Genomic DNA, 25733 nt, shown 5'->3' with positions numbered 1-25733 from the left:
TATAAAAATACAGCAGACTGCTTTTTGTATGAGCTGAGAATCTGAGCTTGACTGTGCCTCTTAACCCAATTATCTATAAGGGAAAAGGAGCTTTGACCCTCATACCACACTTCTAAAAATCTGAAACCTTGTTGACAAAAAAGGCATATATTCAAATCCCAGCAGCTCATTTAAGATTGTGTGTTGCAGCAAAAGAGAGAAACAGAGAGAGAGAGAGAGAGAGAGAGAGAGAGAGAGAGAGAGAGAGAGATGGCACGTCATCAAAGACAGTGAGCCTTTTAACCGGACATGCCACTGCTACTGCCACCATGTGGATATAGTGAACATTGCAGCTCCTGGTTCTCTTTTGTAGTTACTATGCCCCATGTGCCAATTGATTTGCACACTACACTTAAGAGCAGAGAACCTACACAACACACTGAATCCACTTGTGATGTTACCATAATGAAGCTGAATGCTAAAGCATTGGATAGTGGATAGGCTTATATCATCATGGTGGGGGATCAACACAGTATACATGTGAGATTCAGTGTGTTTCTGTATTAAGATTAGAGATTTAACACTGTGTTCACCTGCTGGGCATCTTCCCATTTTTCTCGGTTCTCTTCCTCCAGTAGATTACTGATGATCTGAAAAAAATTCTGTATAGGGACAGAGAAAAAATCTTTTTACAATTGGTCTGCACTTTAAAAAAAAATATCTGTATCACTCTTAAGTTTAATTATCCAGTGTTTACTTGTATTTTTTCATGGAATCCAATGCATCTTCTCATTACAAAATGGAAAAAAAAAAAAAAACGTAGGTAGATCGATCTAATTCTGGATAACATAGCATCAACTAATTTTGTCTGCCCCAAATAACATTAGCACAAGCTCCCCTCCTGCAGATGCTCTATGAATAGACACACACACACACACAAAATATGACGCATCTCTCCTGCAGTCTAAATAAATGCTATCTTGGGTAATAACGGAGAAAAGCCACACCAGTGATTTGTGCAGAGATGAATCTGTCAGGCAGTGTCAGCATCAAAATTCACCTGGGAGTTTCTGCTACATCCAGTTCAGGAAATGGTTGATCTCTCTCTCAAATACCGATGTGAACACTAAATTCAGAAGCATTATGGGTGACACTAACATGCTGGCACAAATATTTGCATATGAAGAGAAAGTATATCAGATATAGGTAGAAAAATGTCTCTTTATCTGTTCTGAAGAGGCTGTGTCTCTGCATGTGTGCCTTTGTTTTCTACTTGAGTGCTAATACTCCCTCTGGTGGTAATGTGTCCATGCAAACACTGCATGAGTGCACACAAATGTCTACCTTTGCACACAGTCATACACAGGATAGTGGTATGCAGAAAGGAGTCATATCCCTGCTAGATAAATCCTTTCAAAGCAAACATTCATACAGGCATGAGAAAACAGGCACACACTCATACACAATCTGTTAATACTCTAGTTATTATGGCATCGCCCTTGGGAGCTCTCATGGACAATGCAATAGACTGAGATGACCTCACTGCACAAACAAAGAGACTGTGGGATTCTCTTATCAGTAGCAGTGGCATGCTGCTGAAATCCCAAAAGCTCTTCAAGAAGGGAGAGAGGGGAATATTACTATCCACACTGGTGCAGGTCATTATGAGCACGTTCTTTATTTTCTAGTTTTGTCTATGTATCTTAGATTGTGTACCTAATGAAACTGGATTATACTGATGACATTGAAACCATCCCTCAAAGTTAAAAAAATGCAAATGTAATAAATAAAAATGAAAAATAAATTCAATTTATATTAGTAATTATTATGCCACAGCACTGTTGAATTCTCCACTCTAATTGAGAATGCCAGTCAGCCTAAAACACATGTCTTTGGACTGGGGGAGGAAATTGGAATACCCAGAGGAAACCCCCAAAGAATGGGGAGAACATGCAAACTCCGTGCACACAGGGCAGAGGCAGGAATTGAACCCTCAACCTTAGAGGTGTGACCCGAATGGTGGACATGCCTCAACATTTTAGCAAAATATAAATGATCAAACGTATGATGTGGTATTCATTAATAAATAAAAAATTGTAATCCTGGCAAACTGCTATGGTATTATCACACTATCAAACTTTGGGCATCAAACTATTCTGTCGTATAGCATGACCTGTCGTGTATTTTTCATTACACAACAAATTCTTAGTAGAAAAGAACTCTTACCTGCACATCATCTGAAGATGGTTCGTAGCTGGCCCTTTTAAATGTGTCAGTAACATTCCATAAGATTTCCACAGAGGAAAGCAGGTCACCGGCATAGAAGTTGCGTCTCTGAGTGAGGTCCAGCAATACTTTGGTTACCTGTGACATGCCATCCCCTGCCAGATTTCTCTGACCCTTGGCAAGGTGTCCCTGGACCTGAGGCAGGTCAGAGGAAGAAATCTTAGGGCTTGAGCATGCATTTATGAGCTTCTATATTAACAGGTTATCTCCAATAACAACCAGTTAATGTCATGACACAGAGAAAATAGGGGCAATGCCTGGGAGAAGGACAAACTTATTCTAGTTGTTATCATTTAGTCCTAAATCTTACATTCAAGGCAAGCTCCTTGTCCTCTCCTATTTGGCTGGGATAAAAATCTGCAACCGGTCATTTGTGGATAAAACTGAAGAACGCTAATTTATTTCTTCTTTTGGTAAATTGTATTGGTTTGATTAGTCAATTGCTTGGGTTAAACAGACACTACAAAGGCCACCAGTACCAAGACTTCAAACCAAATTTACAGGCAGTGCAGTTCATGAAAAAAGAACTAGGAGATCACTTCATATTGCTCTGGGTCTGCAAACCATAATTAAATGAAAACACATACACATTTATGTACCATGCATCTAGGAGACAAACGAAAGTTCTACTAACTGTTTAGGAAAATTTCAGCCCTGAATGCAATTTAACTGGGTAGGAAAATGTTCTTTTTCACTTCCCCACTGTAAGTGGCTGATCTTTCACCATTGTGGCTTTGCACCTACCGACTGCTGTAAGTATCTATATTCATTTTGGATGCATCGAGCATAGCTGGGCTGCTCCCAATATGCTACCCCACGGTGATCTAGAGAGCAGCGTCGACTTGTGGTGCCTGCAAAAGATGAGAGGAGAGATACATCTAATCCAATGTTTCCATTTTCTCATTTTGACAACTACCTGGCAGCACACACATCTTTCTATCCAGGCTACGCATTGAGGTAATTGTGGAATCACACGCATGACATGCTAGCATCACTGCAGAGCTCACACACACACCCACACACACACACGTTTGTCTTACTATCCTTGTGAGGACAATCCCTCCATGGACTATAAGTATTAATGTAGCTAATTAATGTCAAGGCTACACCTAACCTTAACATCAGTAACCAAAAGTAAATCTTGTAGCACTTTTACTTTTTTTTTTTAAATAAAAGAGGCAGTTTTTGTATAAAAAAATGAAGAAGAAGAGAAAAAAACCATTTTGCTGTTTTTTCCCCATAGTAACCACAAAGCATTGATTTCATGATAACAGTGCTGCTGTGTGTAATGGCAATGCTGCTCACATCCAGACATGGGAATAAAAGTCAACATTTATCACCTTTGGCATTCTTTGCGCTGCTCCTCTGGGGGAAAAGTTTACATGTTATATACAGAGGTCTAACAGAAAAGTCCCTGCTAGAAAACATTTTAAGTAGATCTTGGTCAGAAAGCTGAAACATTTAGACACCCCTAAAGCCTTTTGAGACATTATCAAAAATCTGTTAGAGAAGTCAGAGAAGCAATTTTTCCATATAGAATATCCTAATTCTATAGAACCCTTGAGGTAAACATATAGTAGAACCTGTAATACAGGGCTTCCTTTCCAAAAGAGGTTCTAGGTGGAGAATGACGATAAACAGTTAACCACCCAAAGGGTACTTGAGGAACGCATTTTAATAAAGAGTATAAGTTTATTATAAGTCAGAGAAACAATTAGCCCTATACACTTGAAGAAAAAATGTTTTATCTTAGCACCCTAAAACAAGGTAATTGATTAGATTTGACCTGAAACATCAAATAGCCGGATGTAAATGGGGTTTCTATCTTTACATATTTATTTGAGTAAGTGATCACTACTCTATACAATTTACACGAGGAAGTAATACACCCCGAATGGGGTGTAAGTCCATTGCAGGCAACCATGAATATACATTCACTCCTAGAGGCAATTTAGCATTTCCAGTTCACCTCCTGGGATGCTTCTGGGAAGTGTGAGGAAACCGGAGAACCCTGAGGAACCCCACAAAGACATAGAGAGTACATGTAAAAGACCAGACAAACAGTAACCTGAGCTCAAGATGGAACCCGGTACTATAGAATTGTGAGGTGGTAGCACTACCTGCTTCACCACCATGATACCCTACACTGATTTACAAGTGCAACAAATTGTTTGTATGTGTGAAACTTTCATTTATTTATTTATTTATTTATTTATTTACTTATTTATTTATTTATTTATTGTTATTTATATTGTTAATTGTGCGTGGCGTTCAACAACGGAAACAAAGAAGAACAGCGTAAACAACCGGAGGATGGAGGACGCTGTGATCGGAGCTGTGTTTTTGTTGTGTCTCGCGTCCATCTATCACTGTTCTCCATACTTGCGAAATAAGCTGACACTACAGTATGTTTACACGGCTTGTTAAATCATGGCAGGTGAGGGCGTTTTCGTACGCGTTTGGCCAATCAACGTCTACTTACGTCACAGATAGTACCAGTTGTGCTGGTTAGACCCTGCTCTGGAGTAGGAGCTAATTTGGTTCTCGAAAAAGGCAGTCCGGTACTAAAATCGCACCCAGTTCCGGAGGTGTGAAAACGCCAAAAAGTGGGTAGTTCCACAATTAGTTCAGGTACTATGAAAATGTTCCCGCGGTGCGAAAGGCCCTAGTGTTAGATCTAAGGGGTACACTGTTGGAAACACAGAGACACACTCAGAGCCCTTCCCCACACACCCACAGCCCCTCTTCTACTTATACATTTGGGCTTTAATGATATGTCTTGGTGTTTATTGAAAAGTGTTGTATTGTGGATAATGAGTGCAGTCTTTGAGGATCTTTGTGTGTTTATGTTTTCTGGGTGTGGAGTTACCATCATGTTAATGTAGGTTCAAATGTGGTATAGCTGTATTTTTCTCTTAGTTATCTTAGCCCATGTTTGGTTTCAGTAAACGGCACATTATACGCACAAACTACAACTCATTTCTCCCAGTTACCCCCACACAGCAACATACTTAGAAGCTTAAAAGCTCACCACAGAGGTACAAATCCATATACACACAGTTTAATGTGCCTGCTCTGTAGCAGTCACACCTGGTTGTTATCTCTGTCTCCAGTCAGCAGTCTTCACTACACACCACTTAGGCCTTTCTTTTCTCATCCCTGCATCTACTCTCTAGGACACAATGGCAGTGAGAGTGATATGGGAGCACACGAAGTGGAAGTGTTTGCACAAAGTGTTGCGAAGAGTGTCAATGCAGCCTCATTCTCAGATAAACCAACAGGTCCAAGGAGAGCAAGAATGAAATGACAAAGCATACACAGATTTTTATAAAGAATAAAATATCACATTTGCACAAGTACTCAGGCTGGTTGCTTTGACACCCGAGACTGAGTGTAGATGCATCCCGTTTCCATTCATCATCCTTAAGATGTTTATACAATAGGATTGTGTAAAGGCACAGACCAGGAAAAAGATACTACAGCTTTTAGTGTCCCACAGAACACAGCAGATTTCTTCATTCCAACACGGAAGAAGTTCAAAACCACAAGATTCTTCTTAGAGCTGTCCACTGACCCAAACTGAGCAAACAGAGAGAAGGGCTTTAGATGGGAGATAAGCAAGAGAAAACGATTGGAATGTAATCTTGGTTTCATCTGAATGAAAACAGGCACCACTTCCCCATTTGATCCCTATGGTAAAGCACAGTGTTGTTAGCATTACGCTGAAGGATAATGCTGATTATGCTGATTTTTTTGAGCAGCAAGGACTGAGAAGTTTGTCTGTACTGAGAGAATAATGAACACAGACCTTCTTGAACAAACCCTGCTCAAGTGCACTCAGGACCTCAGACTGGCACAAAGGTTCACCTTCTAACACAACAGTGACCCAAGAATCTCAGCCAACATGGCACAGGAGTGGCTTTAGGACAAGTTTTATCCTTGAGTGGCCCAGCCAGAACCCAGACTTCAATCTGATCAAACATCTCGGGAGAAATTTGAAAGTAGCTCTACAGCAATGCTCTCCATAAAACCTGGCTGAGCCGAGAGGTTCTACAGAGAGGAATGGATGAAGATCCCCAAATTCAGGTCTGCCACAAAGACTCAAGTAAAGGGTCTGAATGCCAACATATTTCACTGTTCTTTGTTTAATAATTTTACAAAACTTATTTTATAATAGGAAAAAATATTTAATCATTGTAAAGTGCAGCTGTATGGAGAGATGACAACAAAACAAACAAACACACACACAATCAAATAAATAAGCATGTATCCAGAAATGAGATGAGATTTCTCTCCAGATCAATGGTGATTTAGTTTTTCATAATGTTACAGATATAATCAATAACAGCTGGTAATGATACTAGGTAGGGCTAAAATCTAATATCCATCAATAGCGTGACAAAGAAACCATTAGGGTAGAGCAAGTCATTACATCATAAGGACTCAAGAGCATAATAATAATCTTGTATGTCGGTGGTGCTGTTGCACTTGGTTCCATCAAAGTCCAAAGTAATCCACTTTAAGTTATCTGTTAATAACAAATAATTTAATTGGGATGCCAAAATTGAAACCTTATATTGATTAATTTTATCTTTGAAAGACAGGGGGCTTAGCCCCGCTAGCCCATTTATACCAGGTGATAGAGCTCAGGTTACTGTCTGTGCAGGGTTTTGCATGTTCTTCCCATGTCCGTGTGGGTTTCTTCTGGGTTCCCTGGTTTCCTGTGAATTTGTAAATGCAAATGTGTGTGCATGGTGCCCTGAGATAGACTGTTGTTCCATCCAGGGTGTATTCCTGCCTTATGGCCAGTGTTCTGGATCTACAGATCTACCCTGACCAGGACTTGATATCTGCATTTAGCAAGTGCTCCCATTGTTAAAAATAAAAGAAAAATTGTTAAAAATAAAAGAAAATTTAGCAACCTGGTAAAGAGAAAAAACATGCAAGCTTTTAATATTTATAAGTATGATTTAGAAGTGAACAGGCAATGTATCTGCTTTATCAATGGACATTGGTCTTCACTTACCAAGGTAAGTGTGAACAAATTTATTAGTAAATCGTTTGCAAGACCCTTAACACAAGAAATGTAGTATTCCTGAAAAGCTAGTTAGTTTAGAAAAATGTCTGTATCAAATGAGAGTTCCTGTGTTTGTGTAAATTTATGTATAAGGAGACTCAGTAATGTTAATCTTGACCGGGCTTCAAATAAAATTTACTGAATGAGTTGCTGAATTTCATATATGGATTACACTGTCATGCTGAAAGTATTTATTTATTTCAATTACACACAAATTTAATGAAAGTCATTCATATTATTGAGTTGAAAGAAAGCAAACCAAAACCAATCCATATATTAAAATATGACTAATAAGTCTACTCTGAGTGTTGCTGGGACAATGGTTGACTTGCTTTGGAAATCCAATCGCTCATGGCTCAATTGTTGTAGACCTCACAAGAAGTGAGAGTGTCATAAATACTCAACCAAAGCACTGTTTTTACTAGGTAAAAGCAACCATTCAAGACCACATAATGTGGTTCAAATAAACAAACAAATAAACAATATATATAGTGAAAACATGCGTATAAACTGAAATGCAGAACATAAATTAAACAGCACTGTTCATTGTTGGGATCCATAAAAGAAGAAGGGATTCCCCACCACCTAAACGTCCCTAGGTTACGTCTGTAACCATGGTTCCCCGAGGGAAAGAGACGCTGCGTCAACAACGCTTTGGGAACGCCTCTGAGTGACCACGCTCTGAATCACATGTGTAATCCGTCCAACGGAATCGCGTGACGTCACTGGCGGGATGATGTAGCGACGCGGAAGATCCTGTAGCTTCAGGAGAGTGAAGGAAGCGCTCGCAGGGATGCAGGAAGTATGGCACCGAGACGCAGCGTCTCGTTCCCTCTGAGAACCATGGTTACAGACGTAACCTATGGACGTTCCCCTTGGGGAACTCGAGCTGCGTCGACAACGCTTTGGGAAGAGTATCCAATGCCACCAGACTGACAAATCCCTGCCTAGTGTGGAAGGGCACAACTAGGTCGAGGAACTGAGGAACCGGGAGTGGCATCGAGGTCAAGTCTGTAAAACCTGAAGAAAGTCAGAGGGGTGGACCATCCCGCAGCATTGCAAATATCCTGGAGAGAAACACCAGAGGAGAAGGCCTTGGAGGCTGCCATACTTCGGGTAGAATGAGCCTTGACCCCCAACGGAGAGGGGAGATCAGAGGACTCGTAAGAAGTAGCGATAGCATCCACTATCCACCTGCTGAGGGTCTGCTTGTTCGCAGGAAGACCCTTCTTATAAGGACCGTAGCAGACAAATAGGAGGTCCGAAGAGGCATGGAGGGCAATACCGGGGCCTTAATGGACAATACACCACCGGGAGAAAGATAGCCCGCAAGCGTCTCTTCAACCCGGGGAAACGCCCCGTAACCGCGCTCCTTCAGTCCCACCACATTAGAGTAGTGAGAGACATTGGGACTGAAGAGGAGGGCCGAATATGGATTATTCCACGATCTGGACATCTCAGTGTGCAAATCGGGAAAGAAAGGCAGGCCCCCGCGTGGAGGCAGTGACTTAGATCGCAGAAAACGCTCATCTAATTTACTATGCAGACATGCTTCCTGCTTTTCAGTCGGCCAGTCAATATTTAATTTAGCCACAGCTCGAGTCACCACCTCCAATAACTCCTCAAACTGGACAGACTGTGGTGGCAAGTCCACAGACTCGTCCTCAGTGGCGCTTCCCTCACCTCCCTCCTCGGAGGAAGACGAGAGAAGCATCGAGCCCTCTCCCGGGGGGGGAAGAAACCGTTACAAAACATGCTTCCGTTCCCTGAGAGTGAGCACTGGATCTCGCAGGTGAGGAATTCCCTCTGCCAATTTCATCTGCAAACCCCACAATCTGAGCCGCCGCTCTGCCTCGGCAGAAGCGGGACCCAAACCACGAGGCACACTAGAGAGAGCGCCCTCCTCAAAGAGCGCCCTCCAGGAGCGGAGCATGCACAACGAAAGCCGGACGCAATGCGGGCAATCAGCTCCCTCAAGAGCTGATCGAGCATGCTCTGCTCCCAAACAAGCCACACACACACAGTGAGTGTCCCCACCCGTAATGAAATGCGGGCAGGGAGAAGCACACAGTCTAAATGATTGTTTGCTTTTGCTTGCCATTGATATAATACTGAGACATACAACAATAAATCAGACGAACACACACAGAGCGCTTACTGAACAACAGAAGCTGGCACTGGCTCCACCGTATGCGCTTTTATACTTCTGGGTGGCTACGTCATCCCGCCGGTGACGTCACGCGATTCCGTTGGACGGATTACACATGTGATTCAGAGTGTTGTCACGCAGAGGCATTCCCAAAGCGTTGTCGACACAGCTCGAGTTCCCGAAGGGGAACCTCTGTTTAACCTCTGGTACCCCACATTCTTTCTTCTTGTCAAAGTGCCATTTGCAAGAGCTTGACAACAATGGACTTGCTTTGTCATGAGAAATTCCATAGTAATCTCTGAGATTTTACTCCTTTGAAAGGATGTAAAGCCCTGATCATAAATGATAAAAACTATCCTAGTATTATCATGGGATTTATACACAGTGAGCACAATTGAACTAAATTAACATTAAATTACTGCATTATCATTCAAAAGCCTCTATTATTGCAGTGCACTTTCCTGATTTGAGCTTTAACTTGCCTTAACTTGTGTCAAATATGAAACTTCCTCATACCTGTGGCATTGGGTGGGCATCTATTGAAGGCTAATTCTCCAGATGGTGTCCTTCTCCACAACATGGAAACTGCATAGTCCTCAGGACAAATCTCATAGGGAGCTACATAAGAGCAGACAGAAAGTCATCATTTAAGTGGATGTTTACAGACATGACAAAACTTTATGTGGTGATGCAACCAAATGCAGTCATTCTAATGCAAGTACAAATATACATTTCTATATGTGCTTACTTGCTGTGTATCAGTAAGAATGAATCCTTATTGCTTGAGTTTATGTTATAAAAAAAACAGCACCAAAAAAAAGAAGAATTTGTGGAGGTTTGGATGGATCGCACAGGACTGTGGGGTCTAGCATGATCACGAACATTGATTACAGTGGTTTTAATAATCCAATTAAAAACAGATTTATTCTACAAATGCAAATTCTACAAGTTCTACAAATTTATTCTACAAATTCTATAAGGATTATGGACAAATTTCCCAGCAGACATTTAAATAAATAATAATCCACTGCAGATAAAGTTTGGCTCTTCAAAAAGCCAAATAATTATCTTCACACTCTGGTTTCATTCAGCTTTCTCTTTGCTCATGTGAGCATAACTGATTCCTGGTGCTTGCTGTCCATACGGTTACCTGGGCAACGCTGCTCGCTGCATTTGTGGACCTCCTCTCCATTGCCCTCACACTGTTGCCCTGTGACAGCTAGGCCCTGGCACACCCGCACACGCCGCTGCCAGCCCCCATCACACGACTTTGAACACCCACTCCATGGCCCCCAAGGGTTCCACTGGCCATTTGCTGAGACACACACACACACACACACACAGCAATAAGAAGACAGTCATCTCCATTACTCTGTTCCTTTGTGTTATATGTCAGGACTGCACAATTTTTCACAAAATTCATCCTTTTTAATCCCAGTAGTTTGATTTGACCTCTATGTGAATGCCACATTGAATAACAGGATATTGATACACACGCAATTATGGCAGGCAGAGGTATAATGTTTTGAACATTATAAATTCATGTCATGAATTCGACTCATATGTTAGCTTTAAAGTGGCTTGAGATTTTTTATTTTAACATGGACATGACTCCAGTTTTATGGCTCCAAGTAAAAAGCTTTCGGAAGTTTTTTGGCCCTAAATTTAAGTAATAAAAATCATGTGTAATAATGAGATATGCATCCTTTAATGAATAAGAGGGTGTTGGGCAAATGTGGCTATAATTTCTCTCACTTTGCCAATATTAAAATATAATTTATGATAAAAGTTCAAAATCTGCCAGCACAGTTTATGGTGCTTTAATGAATAGCATAAAACCCTGCATAAAAAGATGGCCCTGCTTTGGTGCCATGATAAATAACAAACCTGAAAGGTACAACATAAGCATATGAAAAGGGACCCATTTGCTCCATGTTGACCAACTTTCACTAAATGTGAGGCAAAAATTTAATTATAAAATTTGGAGTAAATTAAAATTTTTTTGTAACAAATTTCCATGAAATAAAGGAAGTTGCCTTGAATCTAAAACAAACATCTAAAACAAATCAAACTAGAGGGACAGGTTAATTTTTTAAAATCTATTTATCCACACTTCAGCTGGCTTTATGTTTTCAATTTTCTGTTTTATGGACACTTTTCGTTTACAGTTAATGAATAAACCTGCATTACATCTACATTACAATTTTGTGGTTGTTATTTATTTTTAAAAGCATAACAATCGTACACAAGGTGTCAGTCTGCTACACATTTCCAATATTTTTTTAAATAAAGGCTTCAAGTCAAGTAAGTAGTTCAGTGCCTGATGAAATATAGTTTGCTTTCACAGCTATTGGTCTATTTGACAGGTCCGAATCTAAATTTATACTTTAGGTTCTTTCCTATTTGGGGTTATTTCACACAGCAAATTATCAGTACATTTGAAAATGTACTCGTAAAACTCTTTCATTTATTGGTCAGAAATACTGTGATGGAATAATGTAAACAAACCTTTGTCAATTTTGTAAAGAAATCAGAAAAATCACTCGAAAAAAAGAAAACACAGAGTCAGCACTTGAATGATTAGACAATTATATGAATAACCAGTTTAAAACACTGTGCATTTTGCATCCAGCATTTATTTAAAGCACCCACGGTTTACCTATCTTATTGTTATTGCATAAAAAATTACTCAACATTATGATATAGCTCTTCATTAAGGATGAGTATTACTCATGGTGCTGATATTATACTGTTCTGAAGATCGATTTCCTACTTAATAATTTATTCTATTGATGGTAAGGATGATTGAGGGCAAGAATCAAACTCAATAGTCTTATTCAGCAAGAGTCAATCATGGTGAAATTATTAATAAATCAAATACCATCACCTAGAATGGGAAAGATAATGAGTGTGACATAGTCGTTTTATGTGGTTGGTGGTTTTATGTGGCCAGTCAGATTTAAGAGAACATATTATGTATAGTTTACATAAAAATAATTTGCTTCTCTTTAAAACATGATTTCATTGCTCATACTAAATTTCATTTAAACAAATACCTAATTGACTAGCTTGAATTATGTAGAGAGAGTGTGATCAATGCATATAGCATTAACATCCATTTACAGTATAAAATATACCAACCAGCCATAACTTAAAACCACTGACAGGTGAAGTGAAAAACATTGATTATCTAGTTACAATGGCACCTGTCAAGAAGTGGGACATATTAGACAGCAAGTGAATAGTCAGTTCTCGAAGTTGATGTATTGGAAGTAGGAAAAATGTGCAAGTATAAGGATCTAAGTGACTTTGACAAGGGCCAACCAGTGAACCTGGGACAGGGTCATGGGCGCCCAAGGCTCACTGATGTGCATGGGGAGCGAAGGCTAGCCCACCTGGTCCAATCCCACTGAAGAGCTACTGTAGCACAAATTGCTGAAAAAGTTAATGCTGGCTATGATAGAAAAGTGTCAGAGCACACAGTGCATCACAGCTTGCTGCGTATGGGGCTGTGTAGTCTCAGACCGGTCAGAGTGCCCATGCAGACCCCTGTCCACCACCGGAAGCACCTACAATGGGCACGTGAGCATCAGAACTGGACCATGGAGTAATCGAAGAAGGTGACCTGGTCTGATGAATCCCTTTTTCTTATACATCATGTGGAGGGCCAGGTGTGTTTGTGTCAGAACTGGACCATGGAGTAATCGAAGAAGGTGGCCTGGTCTGATGAATCCCTTTTTCTTATACATCATGTGGAGGGCCAGGTGTGTTTGTGTCACTTACCTGGGAAGAGATGGCACCAGAATGCACTATAGGAAGAAGGCAAGCTGGCGGAAGCAGTGTGATGCTGTGGGCAATGTTCTGCTGGGAAACCTTGGATGTGGATGTTACTTTGACACGTACCACCTACCTAAACATTGTTGCAGACCAAGTACACCTCTTCATGGCAATAGTATTCCCTAAAGGCAGTGGCCTCTTTCAGCAGGATAATGTGCCCTGCCATCCTGCAAAAAATTGTTCAGGAATGGTTTGAGAAACAAGGAGTTCTAAGTGTTGACGTGGCCTACAAATTCCCCAGATCTCAATCCGATTGAGCATTTGTGGGATGGACTAAGAAGTCCGATCCGTGGAGGCCCCACCTTGCAACCTACAGGACTTACAGTATCTGCTGCTAATGTCTTGATACCAGATACCACAGCACACCTTCAGAGGTCTTGTGGAGTCCATGCCTCAATGGTTCAGAGCTGTTTTGGTGGCATAAAGGGGACCAACACAATATTAGCCAGGTGGTTTTAATGTTATGGCTGATCGTTGCATATCAATGCATATATCATATTTTAAAACTTTATTATTTAAAACCTTGATCAGAAAAAAACATAATAGTCTAGAACTCTGTCTGTGGAAGATTCAGATCGAAGAGTTTTTACCTGTGCACTCGGGGTTGTGGCACTCTCGGCTCTCAGCCCAGTGGCCGCGACACTCTGAACCACCATGAGCAGCAGCTGAGCACTGCCTCTTTCTCTGCTGCGTCCCATTGGCACAGGTCACTGAGCAATCACTCCACGCACTCCATTCCTGCCACTGACCGTCCACTGCAGCCAGCCAAGGAGACAAAACATTAGAGATTATTCAGTTAACTTTGACTCGCTTTTGACAGCAGATACAAATGGTATGTATCAACAGCTCGGCATGACTATAAAAATATAAACATGGCCTTCTGTATTTTGTAAGCAGTGACTATTTACTAAGTATTCTATGTAATGTATTTGTAGTATTATATTGGTGGTATACTTCCAGTGTGAATTCTGGACTATTAGATATTCTGTATGCATGACTCTTTGTAGACATGAAGTCTGTATAGAATGCAAAGCAACTTTTGGGAATTTAATGACTTATAAGTATAAGCCACATTACAGAGAAAGGCAACCTAATATGAGATAGAGATTCTTTGTTTTCTCTCTCTCTCTCTCTCTCTCTCTCTCTCTCACACACACACACACACACACTGTCTCTATCTTATGTTTATAAAAACAAACGCAATGCAATAAACTTTTCAGCAGTAGTTATACTTCATTGACAGAAATGCTGGGGTTGCCTTAGAAGAGCCTGAATGAAACTATAAAACTGGTGTTTGGCAACAGAAGATTCACTGAATGAACTGAGTCTACAAGGAAAAGAGATTCTGTGGGGAGAAGAGCTACTAATTGCCTGGCTTTTTTTTCTGCTGAATGGGCCGAAGCTTTTAAGGAGACAAACAAAGCAGTCTGCAATCGGATGGAGCGCAATCTGTCAGTTACCCCATCACAGCCAAACATTTGCTGTACAGAGAATCTCATCATCACAAATCTGCTTGCCATTCATGGGCAATTGCGCCTAAGCGATTTTCACTTCAGCCCCATGTGCCGCGTCATCTCTATAATGCCAGATCTGTTCTGCAGAGAAACAGGAAGTGCAGCTAATGTAATAAACCTTGGCCAGCTATTTTTGCGTATGATTTTGTCTGCCTCCCAAAATCAGGTGTAAATTAGCGCCATGTGTGTTGTTCAACGCAGTACAGGCAGTGTTGCCAGGTGCGTGGTTTTCCTGCAAGACTGATCTACTTTGGACTGCCAGGATGAATTTTTTATTCAGTCATTGTTCATTTATTCATAGATATTCTCTTTTTTTTTATAAAAAAATATCTAATAAGAAAAGGTTATTTTAGGATGTTGGTGAAATAACTATTCAGAGACACGTGGTCTTAGCACATACGTTTACAGTATATCAAAAACACATAGCCTACACATTATTATGCACAAAGGATGCATTTCTTTAAAACTAGTTTGCGTAGTAATCAAATGGCATATCAGCCATATTAATGGTCTCCACATTTTTGTTCTCACACGAGAGCCTTTATTCCATAAGAACTAAGACATTATCGGCATTACTGAACTTGCATTTCCTCTTCAGCAGCAAGCTATTTGATGGCCCTGTGGTTGACTATTCTTGCCATTTCATACTGGTTTTTAAATGGCAATTTGCACCTCACACAGGGTGCATTAATAGGTGTTCCCTGGTGCAATTAATGTACATCTAGGCCTGAGAGTCCGTAGATCTGCATCCAAGCTCCTCCAACTTGCTCAATATAATGCTTAGTAACTAGTCCTACAATGGTGAAGCCAGAGGAAGCTGTTAGGTTGGCTTAGGCTCTCTTTGGAGTGGGGAAGAGGGAAACTAAACATCGCCACAGTGGGTCTAGCCCAACCCGATTCTTAGAAGTCAGCAGGTTTGAGTGCACCCAAAATTAGTGGAATGATCATTGATTTTTGAAGCAAAAATTTATTATGACTAATGAAGAGCAGGAGAGGTCAGAGGTTCAGGGAAATGTTGTAAGAGTTCTTTTGGGAGAACCGAGAGAGTAGAACATCAATCACCAGAGAGGGAAAAGAGAAGGGAACAGACCTGGGCAAAGGGCGATGTTGCAGAGTTTACTCTGTGTCTCTGGGCCGTCACAGCCCCTACCACCGTGCTGAGGTGGTGTGCAGACTCGGGTTCGGGTGCGGTGTCCCCGACCACATGTAAAGGAGCACAGACTCCATGGAGACCACTCCTCCCACACACCGTGCACTGCCAACACAGTAAAGTAGTTAAGACACACTTGGACACCCCCACACACCCATCCCCACATACTTACATAAACATAGAAATAGACTCTACATCTTATTAAAAACATCCTAGTAGTACAGGAAAATCAGCAGGAAAGAACATGCATCTTAGAATATGTTAAATGGATGAAAAAGCACAGAGTGACCATAGGGTTAATCAGTTTAGAAGTGGAAATAAAAATTAAAATTTTTTTTCTGTCTTTTTTTCAGCTGTTTTTAAGCAACAGACCAAGCTAAACAATAAAAGAATATAAAATGGTATGAGAAAGTACAAAAGTACCTAATGACGGATACATGACACCATGATTCATCTTGAACACAGCCTGAATTTGTGATTCAATAATGCTGTGCTGTGATTCAATAACGCTAGAAGACTTGATCTAACTTGAACTATCTTGATTTTTATTTATTTTTTTAAACCACTTACTGCTAACAACACCAATATTCTCCACATGGCATGGCACAGGTCATCAAAAGCCTGGGTGTGTGTTCACTCTTGGTTTACTCTTCAGGCGTACTTTCCCTCTCAGTGTCTTTACTTGCCAAGGAAGCCCTCTTTTCCTCTCCAGTTGAATAAAGAAAGCTTGAGTCCTGCTCAAACGTTTTAATTAAAAGCTAAATCCCTTTGCACTTGCCACAAAAAGGTAGGACAAGCAATCTATATAGAGCCATGTGAAGCCTTCTTCAGAGCAGAATCAGGGATCCATCCATAAATACAGAGATTTTTTATTAGCCAGGTTCTCATTTTTAAACAGATTGGATCAGACGATATTCTAAACCTCTGACCTTCACCTGCTACAGTTAAGACTACGAAATTAACGCGAGATTGTGCAACAACCTGTCCATCATTATACTGTATCTACTACTGCAGGCAGGGTTTAGAAAATGTTCCAACACTTACATAATGAATATAGGTGGACGCATTTAAAATTTTGCTCACAAGGTAAAAAAAAAAAACAGTGGAATTTTAGATGGGTTTCATAAATTGTCCATGGAATTTGACCGTTGAAGGCACGGATATTCAATAATGTAAAGTGAATAGACAAGGCAGGCATTGCAAAAGCACATGGCCATGTCGTGCTACTCACTACCATTGAGAACGATTTCACTTACATATCTCTCTTATTCAGAATTTCTGATATGGTATAAAAAAAGAAAAAAAAAAAAAAAAAAACTCTTGACACAAAACACTATGCCTCTTCAAAAAATACGGACAGCCACATCCATTGTAAAAAAAAAAAAAAAAAAAAAAAGGCTATAAGACAAAAAATTTCAGTACAATGCCATTCTTCCTTTTTACCATATTGGCTCAATTTCTGCACATTACTGTTAAACTATCAGGCTGTTCTGTGCTGAAGTCTTAAGCTGATCTGTGCTAAATTTTTATTTTTTTTTTTTCATGAAAATAATTTTGCTTTCCTCCTTTCTGAAGGATGCAAGGAACTTTGACTCTAATGACAAATGCAATCACGGCACTTCATTGCATTTCAGTGCAAACAACCAAGTGACAAAATTTCAAGCATCAGTGTGCACAGGAATTATAATAAAAGGCAGGGTCAAATTCTTACCTTATTCATTTCCGTGAAATGTAATTTCATTTATTTTATGATTCCATCCAAGTTTCTCTTTAGAAATTTGTAGAAATAAAAATGTTCTCTCCCCCCCCAAATCACCCCCCCATCATTCCCATCCCCAACCCTCCAAACAGTAACCAGGCAACTACAAATCAGACATTTTTAGCTATGTTAATTTAGACCAACTGATCACAGAAAATGGAAATCATAAGAACTCTTTAACTCATATTTCAGCTCTGTGTTGCTCGTATTGTTCAGATACTTTCTCCTTGCACATAAAAAGAGCCAAAAACAAGTTAGCTGGCGACACAAGTTTAGAATTGCAGACATGACATTATACTAATTTCTTAGAGATTCTTGGATCGGTATTTTAAAATAAAGAAGTTCTTTCTGAAAAAACTTCCCAGGTACTTATTGTCTTTTTACTTTAAATTGCAAAAGAACAAAAAATAGATGACAAAAATGTACAATTTGCAACATCACTTTAGTTAAAAGAGTGGTGGATGAAAGCGATGTGTATAATTAGTGTACACTGACTAGAAAAATAGATGAAAAAACATAAAACCTGACATATGACATGATATGACAAGATGACATGACAAGAAAAATCCATTAGAAGTAAATGAGAAGAATAATGACAATTCATCAAACAGACAGGAAGTGCCACTGTGCATCTGTTGGCTAACACTACCTGGACAAGGGGCAGTGTTATTGCAAACCCTTGATTCTCTTAAAGGGCCGCTGCAGTGTGTTCCGAAAGGTGAGACACATGTTCTTGTTCGCACCTGCGACCCTTGACCACATGTAACTGAGCAAGAGCTCCACTGGGACCACTCCTCAGCACCTGGGTCACCTGTGTAGGAGAAGGGTGACACCAGTTAAAAGCAGCAAAAAGGTCACACAACAGCCCAGGAGGGTAGGGCCAGTCGGAGCGGTGCGCCTACAAAAGTTACATGAGGTGCCACACAGGACATATTATGATTGCATATTTAAACTAGGTGGACAGGGTAATCCTAGATTTTTCTATGTCTGCATGAATTATTTTGAGCAATTTAAATTAAAACAGAGTGTGTGCCAAAATATGGCAGCTATCCAGGGTGTTAAATAGTGACTTCACCCTCATATATCTCTACATGCAGCATAGTGAAAAAACTAAATCACATTAATAATTTACTGAATTTATATCTGAGGCAAAATCATAATACTTTATGTGTTGAATGTCTGGTCACCATGTAACAGATACTGTAAGCAGGTACTTATGTTCAGATTTAAGGCTACTGACTAAATGTCATCTTAGTATTTACAAGTAATGCATGCAAACAACATAAAGAAACCAAAGGAAGGAAGAAAAGAAACTGAACTAATACCAGAAAAAAAAGCATTAAATGTGATAGAACATGTAGAATACATGCAAGATGGCTTACAAAAGTTAGAGAATGACCTGTGATGAATGTTAGTTTGCAACTACAGTTCTACTAAAAAATGGATCATGTCTGTACTCAACTATACTTGATTTTTATTGACCTAAATGCCAGTTCAGGGTTTCTTGAGCTGTTTATTTTTGACCCAGGATTGACAAGAAATAGAAAAAAAATCAAGATAACAAGAGGGGCGATCCTCAATCATATTCAGCAGATCACAGCAATTAAGTCACTGCTACCATGATGTTAACTTTGCGTGAGGAACATTTCTGTTGAAGACAATCAAAATGCTACAGAAAAAGTCGACATCATGCTGCCTTAACATGTGACTTACACTGTTGCATATAAAATAGACTGGCCCTCTTTGTTCCTTTTATCGCTGCTACATTTATGTCAGACAAAGACAAACTATTAAATTTTTATGATAAAAGTACAATAGTACAATTGTATATATATATACAATTGTATTAGTTGTAATTCCCCAATGAGCGATTGCATGGCTGTTCCAAATGCAAACAATATATGGAATTTTTCCAGTAGACTGCCTGTCATAGGTAAGAAAATACACTGTATAACATTATTATCTACTTTTTTGTTTGAAAAAAACCTCAGCACTACACTCAGCTCTAGTCAGATGTGAATGACATATCTTCTATGCACTGTACACTGATTTTCAAAGTTATATTATTTTTCTTCTCTAATGTTAGAAAAATAATGCAAATTTTTAAACTGCATTATTGGGCTGATCAAAGATTGGGTTGAAAAGTGGATCAATTTGTTTATTTTTCTTTTATTTTTTGTTTTTATTAATGAAACAGTGCAACAAATAGGACAGTCTAAAATGGTGAAACCAAAAGCATAAAATGTAAACAAAAAAGTCCAAGGTGGATTAGGATGAGAAAAACACAGATAGGGTTTAGTCTGCGAAGTGGTTTGCAACTTAAAATGTACACATCTCACAAATGGTAAAAAAAAAAGAGAAAAGAAACAAAAAAAAAAAAAGAAAAAAAAGAGAAAAAAGCAAAAAAGGCAGACCCCAGCCCAAGAAATACTTTGTAACATATCCAAAACCCCCATGCAAAAATAAACACTTAGGGGAAAATAATTATTAAAAACAATATTTCCTAAGGTTTAGTTTTCTTATTGGTTCAATGACTCTCATCAATCACATAATCATGACCAGCATGCGAGCTAGAACCTACAGTTACTTCTGTTGAAAAGAAATGGATATATAAAAACACTCAACTGTTCTTTGTATTACAGTGGAACAAAATTAAGAACCCAGTTGGAATTCTTATTCTAAGTCAATTTGCTGAAGGATATGCCAACATTTCCTTTTGAGGAATTTTATATTTCTATGGGGTAATAAATAAGAGGGATAAAAATGAATATAACAAAAATTATCTTCACTTTAAATGTGCATTAGAGAGAGAGCATGCAAAGTGACTTAGATGAAATTAAGTTTAGTTAACATAAAGGAAAGAAACATAACTATTGTATTACCAGTTTGTGCCATAAATTTAGCAGACTCATCTCGCTCCTGTTGGCCCTTTGTGTCATGAACTGATCTTGGCCGTTGGCTTTTTACAGTATGCTCTCCGATCATTCCAAATTCTAGAGACAGAATAAAGGTTCATGAAAACTAGGTTTGATACAAAATCTTCAGAGAGAAAGCAAATAAGAGCTTAAAACAATTCTGGCAGTAGTTATAGTGTGTTGCAACTAGCTGTACATCACACATGGATAACTTTTTGTAGCTTGACTTGTACTTTTGTTTTCCTTTTTAGCTTTAAAGAAAAGAACAAACAATGGTTTATGAGTGGTGTGTTTGGAGCATTAATTGAGTTCAGCGGCACATCTAGGATACATAACAACACATGCAAATCAACTCACACTGGCTTTTAACAGGATAGTAATTTAGCCTCTAACCCTCCCTCTTCCCTTCCCCAAGAGTGAATAAAAGAGAGAGTAGAAAATGAAGGTAAAAATGTCTAAGCCATCTGAAAGCCACAGAGGAAGGGGGTTGGGGGGGGGGGGGGGTGGGGATTATGTGCATGCTAGATTGATCCACAGTTTCTGCAACAGATCAGGGCTTTTTGGGAAATTAGTAGCTAAGACTCAGAATTAGTAGAGGAATTATGTGCTGTTGTCATGTTTTGAACTGTGTGTTTATTTATTTAAAATGAATTACTGTTTTTTTATACATAAAATCATCAATCAGACATATTTGATGTTTGGAAATGTGTTGTAATGTGAAAATACTAATAATTCATACATCTTTAGAGGGACATGATTAGAGGGAAATAAAAAAGGGGATACATATAATACAGTATGCAGGAATCCAATGGAATGTTTGATCATATTTCCAGAATCCATCATTAACATCAACCAACAAAGATTAAAATAATATAACACAGCCATGCTTCCATCACTAATTGGGAATTACAACAATTACAATCTTTAGGTCACCAAAGATAAAACAAACAAATCCTTCTGCCTCATAGTCCTTAGACAGATTATCAGTTTTGATTAATTTTAACCAGTCTACTTTTTGTGAAACAAAAAAATGTCTAGGTACCATACATAATCTCTGCTGCCTTTAATCTTCATTAATAATAATAATAATAACAATGATAATAATAATAATAATCATGTGCAATAACAAAAAGCAATGGAAACATCAGGAAAGAGGGCAGTTAAAGTTAAAACACCTTAAAAGCTCTGATGAAAGAAAGGCTCTGATTGCAGGTCTCTGGCTTGAAGGCTGCAGGCATCATCTCCCAGCATTTATTACGATAAAACATTTTTGCCTTGACCTATGTACAAACGTCACCAGCAACCTCTCTGCAGCCTCTGTTACAATCTATTAAAAACCCATTCATTTGAACTTGCAGTGCTTTTGCCCAGAGACCATGTTGTATAAATCATTTAAGAAGCAGGAGCACTGGAACATAAAAGTCAGAGAAACATTATCAATGTTAGTGGTGAGGCCTGCCCTCAAGCCGGAGACTTTTCATTCAATTACAGTCTGGCATACAGGAATGGCATTTAAGGTGGTAAAATATAGACCTGAGTTTAGAAATCATTTAACATTTCTTTTCCTTCTTTTCCCCTCACCTCAGTCTTGACACCCACCAGAGTAAGATGGTTTTTCACAAGTGATTACGTACAGTTGAACACTGCCAAATGGTTCTCAATAACCAAAGCAGAGTTGTCTTTTACACTCCGCCTTTTAGCACACATTTCATGACAATCCTTACACTAACACATAAAACACATTTTGAAATCAGTGAGACAACATTGTGCTTAATAAGACAAACACTAAAGACCTTTTCTCTACCATTCTGCATCATAGTCTGCCTATGACATGTCATTTCCAATACTTTCCAAGATTTTATAATTAAAAGAGGCAGGTATACGGAAAAAAACAATAGCCATACAATGGAGAAGGATGTAAGAAGAAGAAAGTATAAAGGTAATTTATAGAGTTAGAAGGAGAAGAAGGGTAGAGATAAACAGTCTCAAATGAAGTTCAGGCTTCACTGGTTGACCGTGTTCATAATTTGGGCATGAGAGATGCTGATTATTTTTCCACTATTATTTGGCTAGAGAGATTATTTAGCCAAACATCAGTGTAAGTCTGATCTAGTCCAGAACAGCTTCATTGTACCTTGCCATAGGTGCGATGCAGCACTATTCTTTGAAATTCCCTCAGATGGTGAAGGAGGATGCTGTCTAATGTGTTGATTCAAAATTTCCTATAGGTGTTCAACTGGGATGAGATCTGGTGACTGCGAAAGCCACAGCATATGATTTACATCATTTTTATACTCATCAAAGCATTCAGTGAGCCCCTGTACCCTGTGGATGAAGGCATTGTCATCCGGAAGAGAAAACTCCCACAGGATAATAATGTTTCATCATATGATAAAGGTGTTCAGTCAAAATAACTTTGTATTGATACACAGTGACTTTTTCTTCTAAAGGGACAAGTGGACCCAACCTGTCCATGTCAGCAAAATGCCTCTCCACAGCCTCCTCAGCCACCAGCTCTCCACCACCATCAGCAAAACAGCAATTAAGAGAATATCTTTTGGGAAGATGGTGTTTATTGCTCCAGTACACTTCCAGAAACTGACGCTGTTCTGTAGTGGCCCAACACCTAACTAAGACAATTTATGTTGTTTTTATCCCTTTAATTAGCCACTCAACTGTACATACACAATTTACAACTCATCATTTTAGCAAAATGAAACACTGGAAATATTCACATCAAAATGCTGAACACACTTATGAAAGGGAATTTGTAGGACAATAAACCAGCCATGCAGAGCTGAATACACTCTAACTGCTTTGCCTCACTTTGTAATTGACATTCACTTTTATTGCAAAACATACTTATCAGTTTGTAAGCACAATATAACATTTTAGAAGTACCCAAATCACTTACTCAAAGTGCCAGTGAAGTACAACCAGCATCACCTAAATAAACATTTAGCAAATCTTGTACATTTTTAAACAATTGCTAAGTAGCATTTTTCAGTATCGATTTTTTTTGTCTTCAAAACTATGCACTGTCAGCCAACAGAACTCTATGTGGACCAAACTGTGAATGTTTTTTGCTTTGACACAAAATGCATTCAGCTGAGCAATTTTCTAAATTCTTGCATACCTTCATCACTCAAGATGTACCATCAGCAAAACTTATATTTCTACAGTACAATTTACAAATGTTACAATTGTTAAAATGCCCTAAATAGAGTTTGCTTAGTAAAAAATACAATATTGAACTGCATTCTGAACACCATAAACAATTATATATGTCATAGAGATCAAAATGAAATGACAACAGTGAATGTTCTGTGCGAGAGGGAAGCAAAATCACTATGTGCAGCCATATCATACAATAGTTTGCAGAAACATGTATCATGAATTGGGCCATACAATGCAGAGCACTGATCTCTAAAGAAAACAGGCCAAACAATGCACATCATTTGTGACTGCTAAGAACCAACAAGTATTTCACTGACCTTATTCAGTCAGACCAGATTGCAGTCTATTCAAACAAGGAGTCACTTTTCCACACCATTCCTTAAGCTCATGAGTAGAAGTGGAAAGTTTATTATCATTGTCTACATGACAGAGGTCCCTCCTAGATGACAAACGCAAACAAACTCAATGCATTTCAGTTCTATTCTATTTATACAGCTCTTTTAACAGTTTTACAAAAATCTGGGTCTTGATATAGATAGAGATTTCTAAGAGCAAGCGTGAAAGTGGCAAGAAAAAAAACCTTCTTGAGATTTTAGCACAGCCACATATTTTTTCTCTTACATGTGGCTTAAGTATTGTTATTTTTAGTACAGGTTAGAGGTGTAAGTCTGTCTTTGTTGCTGCCATATTATATCATGGGGGGCTGAGACTTGAAGAGACTTATGCGCATCTACGTCATCACATAAGGACGTAGATGTAAGCGGACATGAACTTAAACCGGAGATTGACACTATGAGGAGAGAGGGCACTACGCAGAGACAAGACAAAAAAAGGGTTGTGGATTATTGTCCCACTTGGCTGAAGACAACGAGATGATGGATTAAAGGTGGATACTTTTCCTTTGGGAGTAGTTTCCGAAAGTGAAAGGGATACGCTTACTAGGGACTGAGTATCGGGTGAGGCCTACCCTAAACAAGCTCTGAACGTGTACATGGAATTATACCGAGGACTGTTTATTAACAGCTTGATGGACTGTAGGGAATTGAGTGTGTGTATATAGTGTGTTTGTTCATATGTGTATATTCTTGGTTAATACACTTCCTCGTTTTGCACGTATTCTGGTGTCAGCTTTATTTTCTGTGACTTTTACCACGGGCAAGGTCCAGATTTGTTTTCGTAACCAGGGCCTCTTAGAGGTGAGTCTTTACATAGTGGTGGCCTGTACAGGGACTTGCCTTGGCATACTGTAAAAAGTAAAATAAAAATAAAAAAAATAAAAAAATTTAAAAGTAAAAAAAAGTTAAAGAAAAAAATAAAAAAGTAAAAAGAAAATAGAGGTCACTGAAGACGTTCCGCACACAGGTGATGGGTTTTTTAAATTACTGAGCAGGCTGTGGATTTAACTGCAGGGCCTTTTGTAACTAGGTGTAATCCCGCAGCTGAGGTTGCATCAAAGCTAAGCTCACTATATCTTTCTGACAATGATGAGGATGAGGATAATGTTAATCAAATGCATAATGTTGATTTAATTCATTTAATTTCAATTCATTTTTTTTGTATAGCGCTTTTAACAATGGACATTGTCACAAAGCAGCTTTACAGAAATACATAGATTCAAATTAAGTTAAACCAAAATAAATTGTAAATATGTGAATTTATCCCTAATGAGCAAGCCAGCAGCAATGGCAACAAGGAAAAACTCCCTAAGACGATATGAGGAAGAAACCTTGAGAGGAACAAGACTCAAAAGGGAACCCATCCTCATCTGGGTGCTAGCAGATAGTGCAATTATAAATAAACCTATTCTATAACTGTGTACTATATGGACAAATAGTGCAATTATGCAGCCAGTAAATTCATCACAGCCACTGTCCACTGATGGATGGATTT

The 25733-nt window shown here is 39.0% G+C and overlaps 1 protein-coding gene across 3 annotated transcripts in view; it reads right to left on the bottom strand.

Moving 5' to 3' along the window:
- Positions 1–25733, bottom strand: part of adgrb3 (adhesion G protein-coupled receptor B3) — a 207310-nt gene that overhangs the window by 78053 nt on the left and 103524 nt on the right. Inside the window, exons 3-11 of one of the 3 annotated variants that reach the window (XM_026943047.3) lie at positions 20634–20744; positions 18401–18562; positions 15933–16097; positions 13919–14083; positions 10642–10806; positions 10008–10109; positions 3010–3116; positions 2206–2400; positions 573–641 (exon numbers count right to left, since the gene is read on the bottom strand). In XM_026943047.3, coding sequence (XP_026798848.1) covers positions 573–641; positions 2206–2400; positions 3010–3116; positions 10008–10109; positions 10642–10806; positions 13919–14083; positions 15933–16097; positions 18401–18562; positions 20634–20744 — 1241 coding nt within the window. The remainder of the gene's footprint in view (positions 1–572; positions 642–2205; positions 2401–3009; positions 3117–10007; positions 10110–10641; positions 10807–13918; positions 14084–15932; positions 16098–18400; positions 18563–20633; positions 20745–25733) is intronic. The other 2 variants (XM_053231051.1, XM_026943048.3) reach the window with 2 other exon arrangements.

The sequence above is a fragment of the Pangasianodon hypophthalmus genome, chromosome 28 (assembly GCF_027358585.1).
Source record: "Pangasianodon hypophthalmus isolate fPanHyp1 chromosome 28, fPanHyp1.pri, whole genome shotgun sequence".
Lineage (NCBI taxonomy): Eukaryota > Metazoa > Chordata > Actinopteri > Siluriformes > Pangasiidae > Pangasianodon > Pangasianodon hypophthalmus.
Note: the sequence above shows the minus strand (reverse complement) of the source record. Positions and strands in the feature narration are given on the sequence as shown.